General features: G+C 41.0%; 1 protein-coding gene across 5 annotated transcripts in view; it reads right to left on the bottom strand.

Annotated features, from left to right (window-relative positions):
* The window catches only part of JADE2 (jade family PHD finger 2), a 164,463-nt gene that overhangs the window by 19,975 nt on the left and 124,201 nt on the right, over positions 1 to 20,287 (bottom strand). For all 5 annotated transcript variants that reach the window (XM_033927173.1, XM_033927172.1, XM_033927171.1 and 2 more), the window contains 2 exons: positions 17,823 to 17,939; positions 1,995 to 2,477 (listed from right to left, as the gene is read on the bottom strand). In XM_033927173.1, the coding sequence (XP_033783064.1) occupies positions 1,995 to 2,477; positions 17,823 to 17,939 (600 nt within the window). The remainder of the gene's footprint in view (positions 1 to 1,994; positions 2,478 to 17,822; positions 17,940 to 20,287) is intronic.

Here is a 20,287-nt window from a genome sequence, read left to right as displayed (position 1 = left end):
AAGCTATGGGAAGCAGTGGTGCTTAGCACAATTCTATAAAAGATATGTGCACTTTGTAGATTTGCTTTTAAGTGCCGTCCTAGTCGGCACTGAGTTCTTGAGCGCTAAATATAGAATTTGGGGGGGCAAGTGTATTTTTTTAAGGAGGGGAGTGTAAGGCTAAAAATTCAACTAAGAGAGTCTAATCCCCTTAAGTCGGCTCTGCCCACAGGACCAGGAGGTGACTGCTGGACTGCAAAAACTCTCCCGGCCTGTATACCTGCCTGCTCAGGAGAGAGAGCGTGAGTGCCCTTGGTGTTCACTGCAACAAGAATAGGAAAATGCTAATCACGCTTTCATGTAATCTGACAGCGAGCGTTTATAAGATGCTCTTCAGACAGCTCCATTTATACTCCAGCGAACTCGGAGATCAAACTTGGGCTTGAAGATGATTTCAAAAAATGAGCTGCTGTATGGAAACAATATATACTGACTTGTGAATGAACATGTATTTCACATGGCTTGTTATTCCCACCGGATAATCTTTCCCTAATCATCGGCGCCACTTAGAAGGGCCTTTTTTCTGATTCATATTGTACTCAGACACAAAGTGCTCAGGAGTCTTTTGGTCTGTAATAACAACTAATCAAAACTGTTTTTTTCTACCCCCCCCCAAAAAAAAAAAAAAAATTATAAACGGCACATCCCCCACCACTTCTCGGGTCAGATTTTGAAGCCTTCCTCCTTCTTTCTCAACAGATTCGTGCATATTAATGTGCATACAATTGGCTTCCAAGATCTGAACTGTATTCTTTTATACCGCCATAACCAAAAGTTCTAGGCTCAAGTGGTACATGCTGGGTTCTGCCAAGTACAAGGTCCCCTGTTCAGTTCTTGAGCTGGCTACGCAGAACATGCAGAGCCGGTATTCACATTTCCGGGTGGGGGGAAGGGGGAATTATGGCCATTGATTATGGGTCCTGATGGTCACCTTCAAAGCCCGTGATTTTAAGGTATAAAAAGCAGCCCTGGACCCAACTGAGGTCCATCACTGCAACAACTAGTTATGTTGTGGGGAGAGGGGATTTAAAATGGCGGGTAGCAGGGGAGAGAAGAATCAAAGAGGAACCCCTAGGCAGCTGTACACATGAAGGCTCAGGGCACCAGATTCCTGCTCTAATTCCCAGTGAGCTGAAAAGAGCAGGGGGAAAACTACTGGTTAACCATCTCTACCTCTCAAAACCAGGATCTGCAGTAACTTATCCTGTTAAAGAAGACCAGTATTAACCTTTTTGAATGTTCAGACTGCAGCGTGCAAATGATGAACATTTCGGTTCATAGACAACCCCGCGAAAGACACGTCGACGTTCACCCATGCTCGGAGGCCCTCCAGACACAGCCCGGAGCTCAGGGAAAATGAGAGGAGGTTTGCGTGGGGCATGCCTGAAGGCGGAGTGGGGCGGTGCCACAGAAACACATTTGCTCAGTTAGTGTGCCGGAGCAAAAAAACTGATTTAAACTATAAGTGGTATATCAGACAGGGCTGTGTCTGTATAAGGCTGTTTGGAGGAGGATGGGCTGGGAAGGGCCTCCATGGCTGGGAGGGTGTAGATGGACTCAGCTGCAGATAATTGAGCCCTGGACAAAGGTCATGCTATTTTCACACTGCACATGTGTAGTTTCTTGTGGGTGGGGGGGGCGGTGTTTCTGTCCAGTCTTATATCTGGACCCTAGTGCTTGAGGGGATTTTTTTTTTTTTTTTGCTGCTTTATACCTGCGTCTATTAACACACTTATGCATGATTAGCTGCAAAGGGCTATGAGCAAACAGCTTGATACTTGTTAGAGCCCATTACATTCGATTTAATTTCAGTGCAAAAGAAAATAAAAACAGACCAAGTTCTCCAAACAGGATGACTGGCTCATCTTTAGAAACAGAATTTGGAGTTCAATAGCTGTTTTGCTCATTATGACAGAATCCTGGAGAAGACCACTAAGACAAAAGTCTGAACTCACCCGTTCCAAGTCTTGCCGGAGGTGCGTAAACAGCTTTAGGCGTCGGTAGAGTACATCCTGCTCCTGTTGGGCCAAATTGTCCACTTCGTCTGTTTTTGGTGACAGGAGAGCTTTGTTGAAGTTAGCCTTCCTCTTCAACTTCCAGTACTGGAAGACAAACTCAACCAGTGGCTCGCTCAAGTCAAGATTGTCGGCCACCTCGGAGGGTTTAACAAGTTCGTAGAAGTCCTCCTCCAACTGCAGGAGTTTCTGTTTCCGCAGTGTTACCTTTTCAAGGTCCTGTCTGGTTTGGTCAGGTTCCGCTCCAGACCCGGATGGTCTGGGTACACGGGCGTCCTCCAGTTTGGTGACACCGCTGCTGTGCTCAAGGCAGAATGACTTGAACTTTACTTCGTCATTCTCCGCTAGAATAGTTCGCATTTCCAGGTTGTGGTCGAAGGCGCATGTCACGTGGAAAGCGGTGATACAGAGAGGCATGGAACACTGGGTTGAGAAACACAAATCATCATATGAAAAGCTACATTAAGCAGATACAGTAAACGATCTTGCAACAGGAACCTCCTAACTCTACAACTTATCTTGCATAGTGTGATGAATGCAATGACAGTGTGCTACAAATGCAGAAATAAACATGGAAGACAACAGATTAAAGGTCAGATTTACCCCCCAAGGCGATGTCAACCCTGAATGGAAATATTCAAAACAAGGGCATGAAAAAAAAAATGCACTATGGGGGCAATTCTATAAGGGAGCCTTTCTCTAACGGCATCTATGTGCCCAGATTCTCTTATACATTTGCATGACTTCAGTTATATCAACCTTCATGGAAATGTTGGAGCCACGCCCATGTCCCACCTATGCTCCACCCCTTTTGCATTTTCAAGCTATGCCACTTCCAGAATAGCGCATAGGCGCCCTGATGGCACTTTTATGAGTAAGCATACATTTATGTGCACAAGCGCCAGAATTCTATACATTGGGGAGGAGAGTGTGGTGTAGTGGTTAGCGCTACAGCCTCAGCACCTTGAGATACAGAATGACACGGGGACAGAATTGGTCCCCGTCCCCCAAGGATAACCGTGGGAAACCATCCTGTGTCGTTCTTTAGTGTCTGTCTCAACTTCAGTCCTTCTGCACTAGCATTTTTCAATGCAAGGCTTGAGGGTCAGTGGTTGTGACCGTTCATACTCTGATTCTTTAAAGAATGACGCAAGGATAGTTTCCTGGGGGGAAAGGGATGGGGGACAAATTCTACCCTGAGGTTGGGGGTTCACATCCTGCACCACTTCCCGTGACCCTGGGCAATGCTTGAAGTCCCTGTATGTAAACTGCTTTGAGTGCGATTGTATAACTACAAAAAGGTGGTACACAAGTCCCAACCCCTTTCCCTTATGTGTTCATGTGGCCCTAAATAAGGATGTCCAGTCACAGAAGTGCCCCTTACGAGGCCAACTTCCACTGTAACTATGGCAAATGTAACCTGTAACTGCATTTGATAGCTAATATAACTAGAATGTAGGACTAGATTAGGGTTTTCTACTAAGCCCTATGCTTTAAACCAGGGGTGTCCAATGTCGGTCCTCGAGGGCCGCAGTCCAGTCGGATTTTCAGGATTTCCCCAATGAATATACATGAGGTCTATTTGCATGCACTGCTTTCATTGTATGCTAATAGATCTCATGCATATTCATTGGGGAAATCCTGAAAACCCGACTGGATTGCGGCCCTCGAGGACCGACATTGGACACCCCTGCTTTAAACTTTCTGTTTTTTAATTTCTTCCCCCTCCCTAACGTTGTTTTGCCCTTATATGTTTTCTTTACTATTTTTTTAAAATTGTATTTCTTTACCTACTCCCTTCCTTCTGTATCGTTCATTTGTCTTGTCAGTCGTATTTACATTGTCTGTTTCCCTTCAACTATTGTAATTTAATATTTTATACTTTGTACATCGCTTAGAATGTTAATAAGTGATTAATCAAATATTTAATAAACTTGGAAACTATATTGATATTAGATCCCTAGTGCGCGTCTAGTTAGTATAAAAACTTGTATTGAAAAAAACTTGCACTGTTAAGCAATAACTATGGCAAATTGTAACCTGTAAACTCTATATTATGGTTATTGGTATTAGACTCCCCCTAGAATGCATCGAATTAGGATACAACCTTGTATCTTTCCTGCCCTGTCCACTCTCCCCCACTTTGAAATCCCTGGTGGTCCAGCGGTGGGTTGGAGCATGAGCGCTCTTGCCCCGTGCTGAGCCGCTAGCTGAATGGCTGACACGAGTTCTCGCGGGCAGGAGAGTGGGAAGACGTTCCTGCTCCAGCACACTGCTGGATCACCAGGGATTTCCAGGGTACGCAGGGGAGGCGGGAAGGAGTTAAAAGTCATCTGTTGGCTGGGACAGGAGGCAGGAGGGATCCCTTCTGTCCCGGCCTACCAGCAGGCCTGATGGAGGCTTGCAACAGGTCCGGGTTTGGGGGAGGGGTGGATGCTGACCCAAATATAAGCTGAGACCTCCCCCATTTTTGGGCCATTTTTTTTGCCCCAAAATCTCGGCTTTTATTCGAGTATAAACAGTACTCCTTCTTTGCTGTCTACTAAAATGTTTTATCGCGCATTGCGGTGACATTGTAATGTAACATACTATGCCATAATCTGAATTTTTTTTTTACTATTGTAATTGTCTATTGCTTATGTTAGACCAGTGGTCTCAAACTCGCGGCCCAGGGGCTACATGCGGCCCGCCGGGTACTATTTTGAGGCCCTTGGTATGTTTATCATAATCACAAAAGTAAAATAAAACCGTTTCTTGATCATATGTCTCTTTAGCAATAAATCACAATATTATTATTAAGACTTAGCCAAAAGGAAAGATTTATAAACTATAAAGAGTTCTACCTCATGCAAAATTGTCATTTCTTTAATAAGACATTAACTATTTTTTTCTGAGGCCCTCCAAGTACCTACAAATCCAAAATGTGGCCCTGCAAAGGATTAGAGTTTGAGACCACTGTGTTAGACTTATTTAAGGCGGTAAAGAAATCCTAATAAATAAATAACATGTATGCGACATGACTTGGACAGAGGCATTTATGCCTGTTTTTGCTGCCTAAATCTAGAGGGCTCCTTAAAAAAAAATATATATATAATATATACATATATAATATATACATATATATATATATATATATATATATATATAATATATTAATACATTATATAATACCATATAATTATATATATATATATATATATATATATATATATATATATAATATATATAATACATACATATATATATTATATAATATATTAATACATTATATAATACCATAAAGTAGCATTTCCCACATTACCACGTGTTTGACCCTGCAGTGACATTGATGTCATACATATTTTTACAATATATATATATATATATATATACATACATACACACACATATATATATATGTTAAAATATGTATGACATCAATGTCACTGCAGGGTCAAACACGTGGTAATGTGGGAAATGCTACTTTATGGTATTATATAATGTGGCAGTCTGAGGCATTCTAGTTTTTATTATGTAATCAATCAGCCACATTTAAAGAAACAAAATCCAGGTGGCAAGCCCAGGTGTGCCTAAGTAGGCTTAACGTATAAGAGTAGTTCAACAGTCATGAAATCATCAAGTCCTGCCTCAAATGTGTTTATTGTTAGGGTAATAAAGATTTGGAGTTTTAATCCATTTCACTCAGTTTTAATCTCCAAGTGTCTTGCTCATTCCAACAGCAAAGGTTGATGGATCAACAATTGCTTCCCAACTAGGATCGTTCCCTGACAGAAAATGCCGTCATTGTTAAATCACCTACTCTTAAATGTTATCTAGCTCTTAATTACACAGGATAGGTTGCACTTTATGTGTGTGCGATGATCAATATTGGCCTTTCGTCTGTAAACACGTCAAGTTTTTGCTTAACCCTCATGAATCTGATTGAATTCTTTGACTGGGTGCGCTAGATATAATTTACTTAGATTTCAGCAAAGCCTTTGATACAGTTCCTCATAAGAGGCTCTTGAACAAACTTGACTGGCTGAAATCAGGACCCAAAGTGGTGAACTGGATTAGAAACTTATTGATGGACAAAGTAATAAACGGAACTGTGCCTACCTGCCTAAATCGAAACCTTTCACCCAGAATTAGGAGAACCCAGACACCATTCTCCTACCCACCACTCAAAGGTACCCAACGCAAAAAACTACGACAGCCTCCTAGCTACTAAAGCAGCGAAACTTGACCCCTCCATATCCAACCTATTGACTACAACAACAGACTTTAAAGCATTCTGAAAAGAAATAAAAACACTACTATTCAAAAAACAGATTTGGTTAACCTAACCTAACATGAATCCCATCATACTGGAATCTTCTTCTCTCTATGTCACAAAATAACCTGAAACTATAACTTGAAACTATAACCTGAAACTATAACTTGAAACCAACCAACTACCTTCTAATGTAATGTAATTTCATGGAAATGTCCAGTCATCTCCCAATGTAATGTAACTTCCTGGAAATGCCCAGTTATCTTCCAATGTAATCCGCTTAGAACCGCAAGGTACAAGCGGAATAGAAATCCGTAATGTAATGTCAGAGGGTGGTGGTTAATGGAATTTGCTTGGAGGAAGGAAAGGTGAATAGTGGAGCACCTCAAGGATTGGAGCTGGGGCAGATTTTATTGTGAGTGATATTGCCAAAGGGTAAGGTTTGCCTTTTTGCGGATGATTCCAAGATTCGGAACAGAGTGGACACCCCGGATCTGCAAAAGTTAGAAGAATGTCTGGCAACTAAATTTCAATTCACAGAAGTACAGTGATGCATGTGGGAAGTAGAAATCCAAGGGAGATGTATGTGCTAGGAGGAGATAGGCTGATATGTACGGATGAGGAGAGAGACCTTGAGATGATAAGTGTCTGAGGATCTGAAGGCGATGAAACAAGGTAGGGGCTGTAGCCGGAAGGATGCTAGGCTGTATAGAGAGGTGTAACCGGCAAAAGAAAAGAGGTGTTGATGCCCTTGTACAGGTCACTGGTGAGACTCCACTTGGAGTACTGTGTTCAGTTTTGGAGGCCATATCTGGCCAAGGATATAAGAAGACTTGAAGTGGTCCAGATGAAAGCAATGAAAATGTTAGGGGGTTTGCACCAAAAGAAGTACGAGGAGAGACTAGTAGACTTCAACACGTATACTCTGGAGGAGAGGAGGAACAGGGGTGATATGATACAGACATATAAATATTTCAAAGATATTAATATAGAACCATATATTTTCCAGAGAAGAAAAATTGGTAAAATTAGAGGCCATAAATTTAAGTTGAGGGGTGGTAGACTTAAGAATAATGCTAGGAAATTTATTTTCACGAAGATGGTGGTAGATGGAAGAAATGTCCTCCTGAGAGAGGTAGTGGAGAGGAAAATAGTGACAGAATTCAAAAAAGAGTGAGATGAAAACAGAGGATCTCTAATTAGAATATGAATGGGCAGAATTTTATGGTCTGAATCTCACAAATAAGATGATTTGGATAGGCTGGAGTGAGCTTCAATGGCAACTCCAGTAGTTGGAACCTAAGGACAGTAAGAGGTGGACTTCGAAGCTCTATGGCCTAAAAATAACAAATTAAAAAAAAAACCATTTTAATTTAATCATGAAATTGTAATGCATAGGATTATAGGGCAGACTGGTTGGACTGTTCAGGTCATTATCTGCTGTCGTTTACTATGTTAATATTCATGTGCTTTAACCTTATATATTTCATCCAAGAATCAGGTTAATTTGCATGTTCTTTTTTCAGGCTTGTTGGTGGTCCTTAAGAATAAGAGCTGGCAACAGCTGAAATGAACTAGGGCCGCCAAAGAAGGCATGAAATAATGTTGATTTTGCCTTTAGCCATGCATTACAAGGGAACTTGCTTACCTCTAATGGAGGTTTTTCATAGACAACAGGATAACGTACACATCCATCAGGCAATGTCATCCCAGCATGGACCACTGCTTTCCCAAGCCCAACACACTCTAAAATTTTTAACTAAACCTGCGGGGCAGTGCCACATCAGTCCCGTATCCACACTCTTCCATTACCCAGTTTTCGACAAAGCCAGTGTCATCTCTCCTTAAGGGGATAGTGGGAAGGATAATATTTATATTATCCTGAGTCAGAATATGGCAGCAACACAGCAGGTGACTGCCAAGTTGAGAGTTCCGTATATTAATGGTTTACTTTGCATATGTTCAAATCGAATTAGGAAGAGTTGCGTATGTTAATGGTTTACTTTGCATAACCAAAGAGCCAGAACGGTTTGCAAACTAGGTAATCAAGCTAAAAAGGTTCTGCAGAATTCTTTGGTTGAATGTTCTCTCCGATCCTAATATTTTGTCAAGGTATAAATTAAATCCCACATCACTGCTCTGCAAATGTTTGAAGCCGATGCTATCCTCAGGTATGAAGTGAGTTAGCTTTCGTTCGATGTCGATAGGCCCCAAGCTGGGTCCAATCTCAAAATGGCTGCTGTGATCTCCAGCAGCAGGCTTGAGAGGCTGCTGCTGAAAATTGTGGCAGCCATTTTGACTGTAAACATAAGACGGGGGGGGTGGGTTTGAACTCAAAATAAAACAAAATTGACGCTTTTCGGGTTGTAGCCACTGAGGTCTTGGTTTAAATATCTGAATTACATTATGAACACTTAAATCAAAAATATATTGGTAAAGCATTTACTTGGATATTGATTGACTAGCTTTGCTGTTTTTTTGAAGTACCAATATCTGAGCCAATATAAGAAGTGATTGAAGTTAAGAACAGCATCTACCTTAGACTGGGAGTCTGGGACCAGTTAGAGCTTGCTGAATGGGAATCTGAAGATTATAAAATATAAGCCTCTTTATTACACTCTTGTTGCTGCCACCTGTGAAGTCATGGTTATTATTTAGCTTTTTGCCTGTTCAGTTGATGGTTTATGGGTGTTCCATATGGCCAAACCTGACATTTGATACCCGGTGGAACACTAACAGTGGAAGAGATTCAGGGAGCTCCTCTAGAACTGGTTTAGCAGAAAGAACCAGTTCTCTTGGCTTTGGTTTGTGAATCTTTCCTGCTATACCAAAACAGATCAGAGCTTTTTAAGCTTTCCATTTTACCACCTTTGATAGTACTCATCCTTGGAAAAGATCATTTTACTTTTTTCTCATCTGTCGTAGACTTATTATTCAGTTTTATCTTCTACATGGTTTTACTCTCAACCACAGTATTCTTTCAGTAGATTCTCATTTCCTTCCTCCACCCCCACCCCCAACAGTGACATCCAACTTCACTCTGTGAAGGCCACCAACAGGTCTTGGCATATGTAAGTTTACTGGGTCTTAAGTTTGAACAAATACAGATGAAGCTGATGAATACCGTGGGCATCCATTAAACAAAATTCATTTGCGGCTCTTATGAACTGGCAAGGAACACACCAAAAAAAAGGGCTAACTCCTTATTCTCAGTGAGCCAGCCATCATACTTCAACACCCATGTCAAAGCTTTTTCATACTGAAACTTCCATTCAGTTTGTACATTGGGAGATGAACAAATGAGATCTCGATCGTCTTGTTTCTGAAGGATGGATAACGGTGGTTACTCAGGTGTCCATTTGAGTGTTGGCAAAGGAGAAAGAACCCAGGGGTCTCTCCAGAGTTTTAATAAATTCTGATTCTGTGAAATGCCATCATCATTCAGAATTATGGTTATATGAGGTGCAAGGAAAACGTTTGCTAATAACAGTTTAACTTATTATAGTGGGAATTCACACATTGGCTACTGCTGCCGTTCACTTAGATACAGTGGCATAGTGAGGGTGAGAGGCGCCCCTCCCCTGCCCTCTTCCCCGCCCCCTCAAAAGCTAAGTGATAGTTTTTTCTACACTATAACTGTAAAAATGAACACATGAATTTATATGAAGAATTATAACAAAATTCCATGCACAGTGATTGAGCGATGGGTTTGGCTATAAGAGCTCAGGCTCTTGGCCAAATTACACACTTCCGAGTGTATGTGAATTCTACTGGATATATAAATAAGTTGATATATTTTGCATTATTTCATGAGATTAGTTTTCTCTTTTTATATCAAATTCCCTCTTTCAGACATTTATTCTTAGATATTCATAGGAATTTCTGGTTTTCAATGATGGTACCTACTCGATGGAATTCTCTTCCATTGTACCTTGGGATCGAACAATCTTTTAAGAATGTTAAATCTTTTTAATTTAGCATTTGAATCTACAACATTATAACTATTATAGATAATCTCATCATTTTTTATCTAAGTCCAATTTCCTTTTCCCTTGAATAAAAAAATTGTAATGACACAAAGTTGTTTAAAGTTGTTAAATTGCAAGAAGATCTTGTGAGACTGGAAGACTGGGCGTCAAAATGGCAGATGAAGTTTTAAGGTGAGCAAGTGCAAAGTGATGCATGTAGGAAAGAGGAACCCGAAATATAGCTATGTTGCTGGGTTCTGTGTTAGGAGTCATTGCCCAGGAAAAGGATCTAGGTGTCATTGTTGAAGATACGTTGAAACCCTCAGCTCAATGTATGGCGGCTGCTAAGAAAGCAAATAGAATGTTACAAATTATCAGGAAAGGAATGGAAAACAAAGACGAAAATGTTTTAATGCCCTTGTATCGTTCTATGGTACGTCTACACCTCGAATACTATGTGCAGCTCTGGTCGCCGTATCTCAAAAAAGATGTAGCGGAAGTAGAAAAGGTACAGAGAAGGGCGACAAAAATGATAAAAGGGATGGGATGACCTTCTTATGAGGAAAGGCTAAAGTGGCTAGGGCTCTTCAGCTTGGAGAAGAGCCGGCTCAGGGGTGATACGATAGAGGTCTATAAAATAATGAGTGGAGTGGAAAGGGTAGATGTGAATCACTTGTTCATTCTTTCCAAAAATACTAGACTAGGGGACATGCGATGAAGCTACTAAGTAGTAGATTTAAAACAATCCGGAGAAAATATTTCTTCACACAACCTGTAATTAAACTCTAGAATCCATTGCTGGAGAATGTGGTGAAATCAGTTAGCTTAGCGGGGTTTAAAAAAGGTTTAGATAATTTCCTAAAAGAGAAGTCCGTAGGCCATTATTGAGATGTCTTGGGGAAATCAACTGCTTATTCCTAGGATAAGCAGCATAAAATCTGGTTTTCTTCTCGGGATCTAGCTAGGAACTTGGGACCTGGGTTGGCCATTGTTGGAAACAGGATACTGGCAATTCTTATGTCCTTTTGTTGTTGTTACATCTTTTGTCGTGTGTGTGGTTTTTTTGTTTTATAATTTTATTAGTTTAGAAAGTATTTCTTCCCCCTTGATTTTATTGTAAACTACTTAGAGGGGCATAATGAAAACTTTAAAACATCCAAAAACCTGCCTAAGTCGGTACTTGGACGTCCTAATATCAGGGATGTCCAAGTGCCGATAATCAAAATTAATTTTCTGGACATTCAGCAGCACTTCTAAGCTGCTGTGCGTCCAGAGCTCAAAGGGGCGTGTTGGCAGGTGTGCTATGGGCAGACTTAAACCTGGGCGTCTTGAAGCAATAATCGAAGCTTTCCCAGGAAATCCGCCGGGACTTAAATGAATGTAAAAAACAAGTCTAAGTGCCCCAAAGTTGACCAAACTGACAAGATGACCACTGGAGGGTTTAAGGCATGACCCCTCTTCTTACTCCCCCAGTGGTCACGACCCCTTCCCACCACCAAAAGAGCAGAACCCCCCCTCCCCATTAGCTGAGCCGGCAGAACTCTCCAAAACTGGCTCAGCTGATTGGGATTCCCCTGCCACGATTAGACTAGTTGGGTACATCTGCAAAACTTGCTTTTGTGCATTTTTGCTGTGGACGTTTTTATTTTTGAAAATTGTCAAAAAGATAGACGTCCGAAGGACCAAAATGTCTACATAGGTCATTTTCAAAAATAAAAGATAGATGTCTGGCTGTTTTGAAAATGGACATTTTCTGTACTAGATTTTTGGACGTTTTTTTCCCAAAACGTCTAAACTAAACTAAACCTTAAGTTTGTATACCGCATCATCTCCACAGAAGTGGAGCTCGACACGGTTTACAGGAATTAATAAAGAAAGGAACTCCAATGGAAAGAAGAAGGGCTTGGTAAAAAGGAAAGAAAGAGTGGACTTAGTATAGTGGAGAGGGAGGGAGTAGTTACATTTTGGAGAAAAGCCAAGTTTTCAAATGTTTTCTGAAGCGTTGGAGGGAGGTCGAACTCCGAAGATGGGCAGTAAAGCTGTTCCACAGTCTAAATTTGACTTGGACGTCCTATTGAAATGCCCCTCTCAGACTAAACTTCTGTTCATATTTTTCGGTTTATCAAATGAATTGAACTTCACAGTGTTTTGGAGACGTGCATAAGGAGAGTTTTGTTTAACAGTGTTTTTACTGGTCTATATAAGAGATTGGATGAAGTCATGACCTGGCAGGAATTTTCCCACAAAGGCTGCAACCGGGCAAAGAAATCCAGAAACTGGTGGGGGAGGGTGTGGGAGAAGCAATCATTTGGGCCTAGCTCCATATTATGGCTCATCTCTGTACGCTGCAGCTTGGGCCTTTTAAATAATTCCTACCTCCCAACCTATTTACGTCATATGCAAGCTATTGAATATCATTATTCTCCTGCTTGTGTCTCTTACCATAACAACCGCTTGCATAGTGCCCCTTTCATAGGAAAGGTAATCCAGGCTACCTTACAAATACAACAAACAAGATGACACTTGCTCTGGATTTCTCATCTGACAGATGGTATCTGGTTGACAGCCACCGTGCTCTAAATGCAAATGGCAAAATAATTACCAAGCTGAACTGACAGTGCATTGATGAGAGGTATCTTTTCAGCATCGTCTATAGAAGGACCTTGCAGAAAGTCAAAATAAAAACACACACAGAGATCCATAAAACCTCCCATGAGCTCGGAATGTCAACGAGAGGAACTTGAAACGTCCTTTGAGGGAGCATCTGTAGCCTGGAGAACTTGGAAGGGGTGAGGGAGGGAGGCAGCTAGGAATGGGCATCTCTGCGCAAGGCAAGCAACTCTCAAAGCTGTCAACTCAGAACAAGTCCATTTTTTGATACGTTTTATGAAGGGAGATAAAACGATTACTTCACGAGATAGTTTGGTAGAGAGGAGATGGCAATCAATCGCGTTTCAGTCTTGTCAGGTTCCTAGCAGGGGATGTTATTTCTTGATAGGAATGTTGTATTCCATTTCAAGTCTTTGCCTTCCTTTTTCATTCTATAAAATTAACTGACAAACTCATTAAAAGGTACCTTTCAGCCATATTCTTCCTTACAGTGCCTCTTTTGGTTACCTTTAAAACAAAGTTTTTGAGGAGAAGAATGCAGGTTTTTTAAAAATTGTTCTTGGTCTAGGTCTCTCACTTGGAGATCCACCGATACGTGAAATGGCAAAAAAAAAATTCTGAAGAAATTCCACAAATTATATTTCCAAAGGTAGAAAAGCTCTTCCTAATTGGATTTGAATCAGACAGCTTGCAGAACTGATTTACATAACCTGGTCAACAGAATTTAACTCTTCGTTTTCCTCATACAGCGAAGCTGGCCATTGTGATCATTTTTCTGGAAACCTGTGTGGGGACGGCCAACCTAAGTGCCAGGAATACTCCCTCTAGCATCTTGTGATTCTAACTGCGTGGGGCCTCGCAGTCTTGTGGAAGCTGCTGGTTTTCCCCGGCTCAAACCACACGATGCCTGGAGCAAGTCTAGTTGTGAGATTACTGTCAGTATCCTCTGCTAGTGGGAAACGAGGCTGTAATATGGAGTAGAAGGATGACTCCAGCAATTGGCTATGCCAAAAATTCTGGGCCGAGAAATTTCCCTTCCATGATTTACAGTTGCTTAAAGAGGCACTTCAGTTTAGCTGGCTTGAAGTGCTAAGCAGTAATAAATTATAAATATTATACACTCTAGGAAGGGGAAAATACTTTTTCAGTTTTTAAGAGAAACTGACGAATTTCTAGCTGTTTGCCCATAAAGAAGCTGCTCTGCTAAAGCACAGCTTGCTACTCCAAACAAAATTACATTCAAAATTTGAAGGAATAGAATAAGCGATGACATAGAATTTTTAAGGTAATATATATTGGGTAAAGAGTTACCAAAGGGAAGTGGAGGTCTTTAGGAGATAAGAATAGGGTGAAATTATGGGTTTTAGATAATGTTTGGTAGATAAAAGAGTATTAGAGAGATCTAAGGGTAAATAGAGTGTTGGATATTGGGTTGGGATTGGTTGTGCTGGATAGGTTTTATGTGTTTTTTGAAGAGTATGGTTTTAATGTGTCTCCTGAAGACTTTGTAGTCTGTAGTCGAAGATAACAGAGTGGTGATTTGTCTGTCCAGTTTAGCTGCTTTGGAGGCTATTAGGTTATCATAAAGTTTTTTTCGTTTGACATCTTTGGATGATGGGTGAGTGAATAGTGATATCTGCAGGGGTTTGGTTTAATTCCCGAATCCTAAAAATCTTAACAATGCTTAAGGCCCCTAAGCAAACTGGATTACTAGCAGGGTGCAGTCAGAATAATGCCAAACGTTGACTACAAGCTTTTGAGAGCACGTGGGTTGACTCTATCCGGTTTGGATCTCACATCCAAGAGGTGAGATTACAGTGGCTCTGCACACCAGATTAAGATCCCAACTAATGAAAATGATCAAAGAAATAGAATATTAAGATGCTTATTTTAGAAGTGCTATTCAGGTTTTAGATGTGCATTTAGACATTTATAAGAACATAAGTGCTACCATACTGGAACAGCCCAAAGGTCCATCAAGCTCGGCATCCTGTTTCCAACAATTGCCAGCCCAGGTTCCAAATACCTGGCAGAAACCCAAAGAGTAGCAACATTCCAGAGCTGAGATTGTGATGTCATAATGCCTCATTCCACCAATGCCTAAGAGCCAACCTCACCAGTGATGTCACAATGGCTTGATTGTCCTATACTTGGCTCACATAAGAACATATGAATTGCTGTACTGGGACAGACCAAAGGTCCATCATGCCCAGTATTCCATTTACAACAATGGTCAATCCAGGTCCCAAGTACCTGACAAGATCCCAAAAGACTAAACCAGCTTTTTATGCTGCTTATCCTAGATATAAGCAGTGGATTGCCCCAAGCCATCTCAATAATGGCCTATTCTCTTTTAGGAAATTATCCAAACCTTTTTTAAAGCCCACTAAGCTGATTTCACCACATTCTTCAGCAACGAATTCCAGAGTTTGATTACATGTTGAGTGAAGAAATATTTTATCTGGTTTGTTTTAAATCTACTACTTAGTAGCTTCATCGCATGCCCCCTAGTCCTACTATTTTTGGAAAGAAGTCAACAAGTGTTTCCCATCTACCCTTTCCACTCCACTCAGTATTTTATCATATAGTGCAGTGGTTCTCAACCCTGTCCTGGGGGGGGGGGGGGGGCAGCCAATCGAGTTTTCAGGATATCCCTGAGGAATATGCACGAGAGAGATTTTGCATATAAATGGAGGAGACAGGCATGCAAATATTTCTCATGCATATTCATGAGGGATATCCTGAAAACCCAATTTTACAAAGCTGGGATATACACCAGCTGGGTCACAATGAAGCCACTGAAGCATAGTGATTCTCCCCAAAAATAAACACAATGCTAAAATAAAAAAAAAAAAAAGTACAGAATAAATCAACCATGCCAAACAGTAATAATTATGGCACATGCATCGTTCATAGCCTTCAACAGGTGACGAGTTTAGGCCATCACGCCATGCTGATATTTACAAGCTGATATACGGTGGCTGCTGATCCACTTAAAGATAAACGAATGACTTCTCTCATTATTTTTCAACAGATTTTCCCGATTTATCTGCTTAAGTTAATCCAGCGGTTCTCAACCCAGTCCAGTTTTCAGGATATCCACAAGACATATCAACATACAACGAAGATGTCCTGATGCATCTTAATTCTTGTACATCTGCTTAACCCTCTGTCTTGCCCCCCCCCTTACGTTCTTTCTTTCTTTTCTATAGAAATTGTAGGTCTTTCCCTTAGCCCAGGGATGGGCAACTCCAGTCCTCGAGGGCCGGAATCCAGTCGGGTTTTCAGGATTTCCCCAATGAATATGCATGAGATCTATTTGCATGCACTGCTTTCAATGCATATTCATTGGGGAAATCCTGAAAACCCGACTGGATTCCGAGTTGCCCACCCCTGCCTTAGCCCGTTTTGTCTATTGCCTCATTGTATTTTGTGTATCATGGTATTTTGTATAATTTGTCTTTTGTTTTTTTTAAATGACATTATCTATGTTTAATTTACTATGTTTTTATGGATGGATTTACCTTTGTATGTACTTTTTTCCCTTTGTAAACCAAATTTTAATAAAACTTAAACTTAATTTTGTGCTCTGCATATTCATTACAGATATCTTCAAAATCTGACTGGCTACATGTATCCCGAGGAATGGATCGAGAACCCTTGTCCTAAACTTCAAACTTATAAAGTTATCTGGTGACGTTAGGGCAGCTCTTTGTCCTTTTAGGCAGAACAGTGCAAAACCGAGTATCATCATGATCCAATTCATTTTTATACCTGACTCTAGAATGCCTCTGATCCCTCCCAGACTTACTACATAATAGAGAATGACACGGTGACAAAATTCATCACCGTTCCCGTCCCTGCGGATAATAATCCCATGTCATTTTCTAGTGTCTATTTCAACCTCAGTCCTTCTACACCAGCATTCTTCAAAGCAAAGCTTGCGGGTCAGTGGTTGTGGCCATTCATACTCTGATTCTTATGTGAGCCAAGAATAATGAAGCCATTGTGACATCACTGATGTGATTGGCTCTTAGGCACTGGTGGAATGAGGCATTATGACATCACAATATCTGCTCTGGATACCAGAGACTGTCATTCTGTAGTGTCTGTTTCAACCTCGGTCCTTCTACCCCAGCATTCTTCAAAGCAAAGCTTGCGGGTCAGTGGTTGTGGCCATTCATACTCTGATTCTTCCCTCTCTCCTTAAAGAATGACATGAAGATGGTTTCCCGCAGTTATCCACGGGGACGGGAACGGTGATGAATTTTGTCACCGTGTCATTCTCTAGTACATAACTTTTGCCCGGACACAGATAGGTCTGTGCAAAAATTATGCAGTTAGTGGGACCAAAGTTTCAAAAACAATTTCTAGGAGATTTAACCACATAAATTGGTTTAAATATCGGTCTCTTAGTGGCCAGACAGAGTGCAAGAGCACCGGATTCTGAATGGATGAGGTTGGCTCCTATAAAGGTGAGTACGTGTCTCACTTCCGGTTCACCACACAATTGTTTCCCACGTACTCACCTTTATAGGACCCCCAGGGACCCCTGAAGAAGACTTTTTGTCGAAACGCGGACCGTGTTGGGTCCTGTATCCCTAGCGGACTAGGTCCTTTAAGGCTCTTATGTGGATGATTTACTTTTAGGTGGATGGAATTATTTTATGTGGATGATTTTAGTGTACCTTTGGAACTTTGATACTTTCAAATAAAGTCCATTTGGGAACATCGTCACTCCACAGAGTTTTTTTTGTTTTCTCTGGTTTTCTTCTTTGTGGATATTTTGGGGTCAATTCCTTTTGTTTTTTCCTTGTTGCTTTTCATCAGTCAGAGCCTCTTTACATGACCTGCTCAATGTCTGCCACTCAGGTTATATGTAGGTACCATTCTGGCCCATGTCACTTACTTGGAGCACTTCCAGTAAGAAGCTCATACCTGAATGCATGTCCCGGCACACTCCTTACACAGACTGCAGGATAAAGCCCACCGGCTTGCAGGGATGTGGGAGATCTTTGTGATGGGTTCCATTTTTTCAGGGCATCCGATGCTAACCTGAATACAACACGTAGAATTCAGTGCCTGAACTAGAACAGAAATACATACTATGTGGTCTGTACAGTTCTATGTTATACTTATTTTGTCTATGGTAATTATATTTCCATTTTGGTGAAGTAAAAAAAAAAAAAAAAAAGTAGCTAATATTTACGCCAAATTCCACATTATAAAATAAAACCATGGGTAGGCGAGAATTCAGACCAGAGGTGGGCAACCTGTGGTCCACCAGAACATTGCATGTAGCCCACGAGACCATGGGCACTATACACTGAAAATGGCCATCACAAACATCGTTAATCAGAGCTTTGGCAATTGCAAATACAGTATTTCACAACAGTTTTAGAGAGATCTCATTAAACTTTTAAAGGAGACGTAAAGGATAACAGACCATTCTGATGATAATTTATGTTCCTTCAGTCTTCCCATTGAGTTTTGTTGGCAGTGAACTATACGGTACATTTGTTAAATTTTATGTGTGTGGCCTCTGTATATAACGGTTGCCCGCCCCGATTCAGACCAAGACTGCAGGGAAAGCTCATAAACCCTACCAAGTCTATCCCTTTTCTTTGCCTTCTGAAGTGCTCAGATCCCACTGAACCTCCAACCTCACCCTCCTGTGTGCGGCCTGTACCTCCTCAAGCAATTCACAGTGTGACAATCTCTTTTATCAAACAGTCGACTTTAGGATCTGAACCCGCAATGGGTGGCGCCTTCCTAGGAACAGCAGCTCTCAGCAACCCCTACCAACATCAATCTGCCCTCTCACATCTTCCCCCCTCAGCATTGAGGATTCTGTGCTTATCCCCATGCTGTCTTAATTTTCCTGCAAAATCCCTGTGCAAAATAAAATGTTTCTGAACATGCTTGGGTTATTTCTGGTCTTTTCCTCTGTTCCCTCTCCCTCATCCCTTAACTATTACGCACATCACAATAATAATTTTTTTTTTAAATTCACTAAAATCAACCAAACAACAGAAAAAAAGTCTGCAAAAAAAAGGATTCCTGCTTATCATGTGTGCAAAACAATACAGTGAAAATAGGACAGGATGCACAGGGAAGTTTAACTGTGAGTGTAATTGAAGTTAATTGGGAAAAGCAGATTTTATACTAGGTGCTCTGGGCTTGAGAATTTGCTAGAATTCCACAGCCACAGATTTTTATTTTTTTATAAATATCTTTATTGAAAAAAAGTGTGAACACAGAATACAAAGAAAGACTCAAACCAAAGTTCTATTTGTCAAAAAAAGTAAAATACCACAGTGAGTCTGAAACAGAATGGATAAGCATGATCCAAATAAAATAAACAAAACAGAGAAATATATCATGCAAAAATATCCAAAAGCAGTATGCTGAAAAGATGACCCAACCATAAAGAGGCCAAACGGAAAAGGACTCGGCGCCAGTCGCAGGAGGGGATAGTGGATGCTGCGGATGCTCCATTTGGCCTTTATCTGCCGTCATGTTTCAGCCTGCAACACTCTTTAGAAACCTAACAACAAACATACAGACTTCTATACTCAAAACCCACTCCAGTCACAGCTACGCCTCCACGCTGGAAGCCTCTCCCATCCATTTTAAGAAATATCCATTGGGCAAAGGGTCAGAAAATCTGAACAGCCAAAGCCTAAGGAAGGTCTCCGGAGCCACAGATATTTTACCACGTGTGAAAGGCAATTTTAGAATTAAGTGTGGTAGATGCGAGGAATAGTCTCCCAGTAGAGGTGGTGGAGACAAAGACTGTGTCTGAATTCAAGAAAGCGTGGGACAGGCACGTGGGATCTCTTAGGAGAGGAGGAGATAGTGGATGCTGCAGATGGGCTGACAGGATGGACCATTTGGCCTTTATCTGCCGTCATGTTTCTATGTATTAGAACTGATATTGTGATGTCATAATGCCTAAGAGCCATTCTCATCAGTGATGTCACAATGCCTTGATTGACTTGGCTCATTTTTATTACATATAGCAGCAATTTTGACTTTCTAGAGACATGAGATATAATAGAGACTTTTAAATACCTACATGGCACAAATCTGCCTGAGGCAAGTTTCTTTTATTTGAGAGGAAGCTCCAGAACGAAAGGGTATAGGATGAAATTAACAGGCTCAGGAGTAATCTAAGGAAATACTTTTTTACAGAAAGGGTGGGAGATACATGGAATAGTCTCCTGGTAGAGATGGTGGAGACAGAGACTATGTCTGAATTCTAGAAAACGTGGAGCAGGAGGAGATAGTGGATGTTGCAGATGCACCATTTGGCCTTTATCTGCCGTCATGTTTCTATGTTTCTGGCATGTGTAAAGACACAGAAAAGTGTGGTGTGCACTATTCTATAATACACCACACCC

The sequence above is a fragment of the Geotrypetes seraphini genome, chromosome 18 (assembly GCF_902459505.1).
Source record: "Geotrypetes seraphini chromosome 18, aGeoSer1.1, whole genome shotgun sequence".
In the NCBI taxonomy this organism is placed as follows: domain Eukaryota; kingdom Metazoa; phylum Chordata; class Amphibia; order Gymnophiona; family Dermophiidae; genus Geotrypetes; species Geotrypetes seraphini.
The sequence above is the reverse complement of the archived record's forward strand: the minus strand, read 5'-3'. Positions and strand labels throughout refer to the sequence as shown.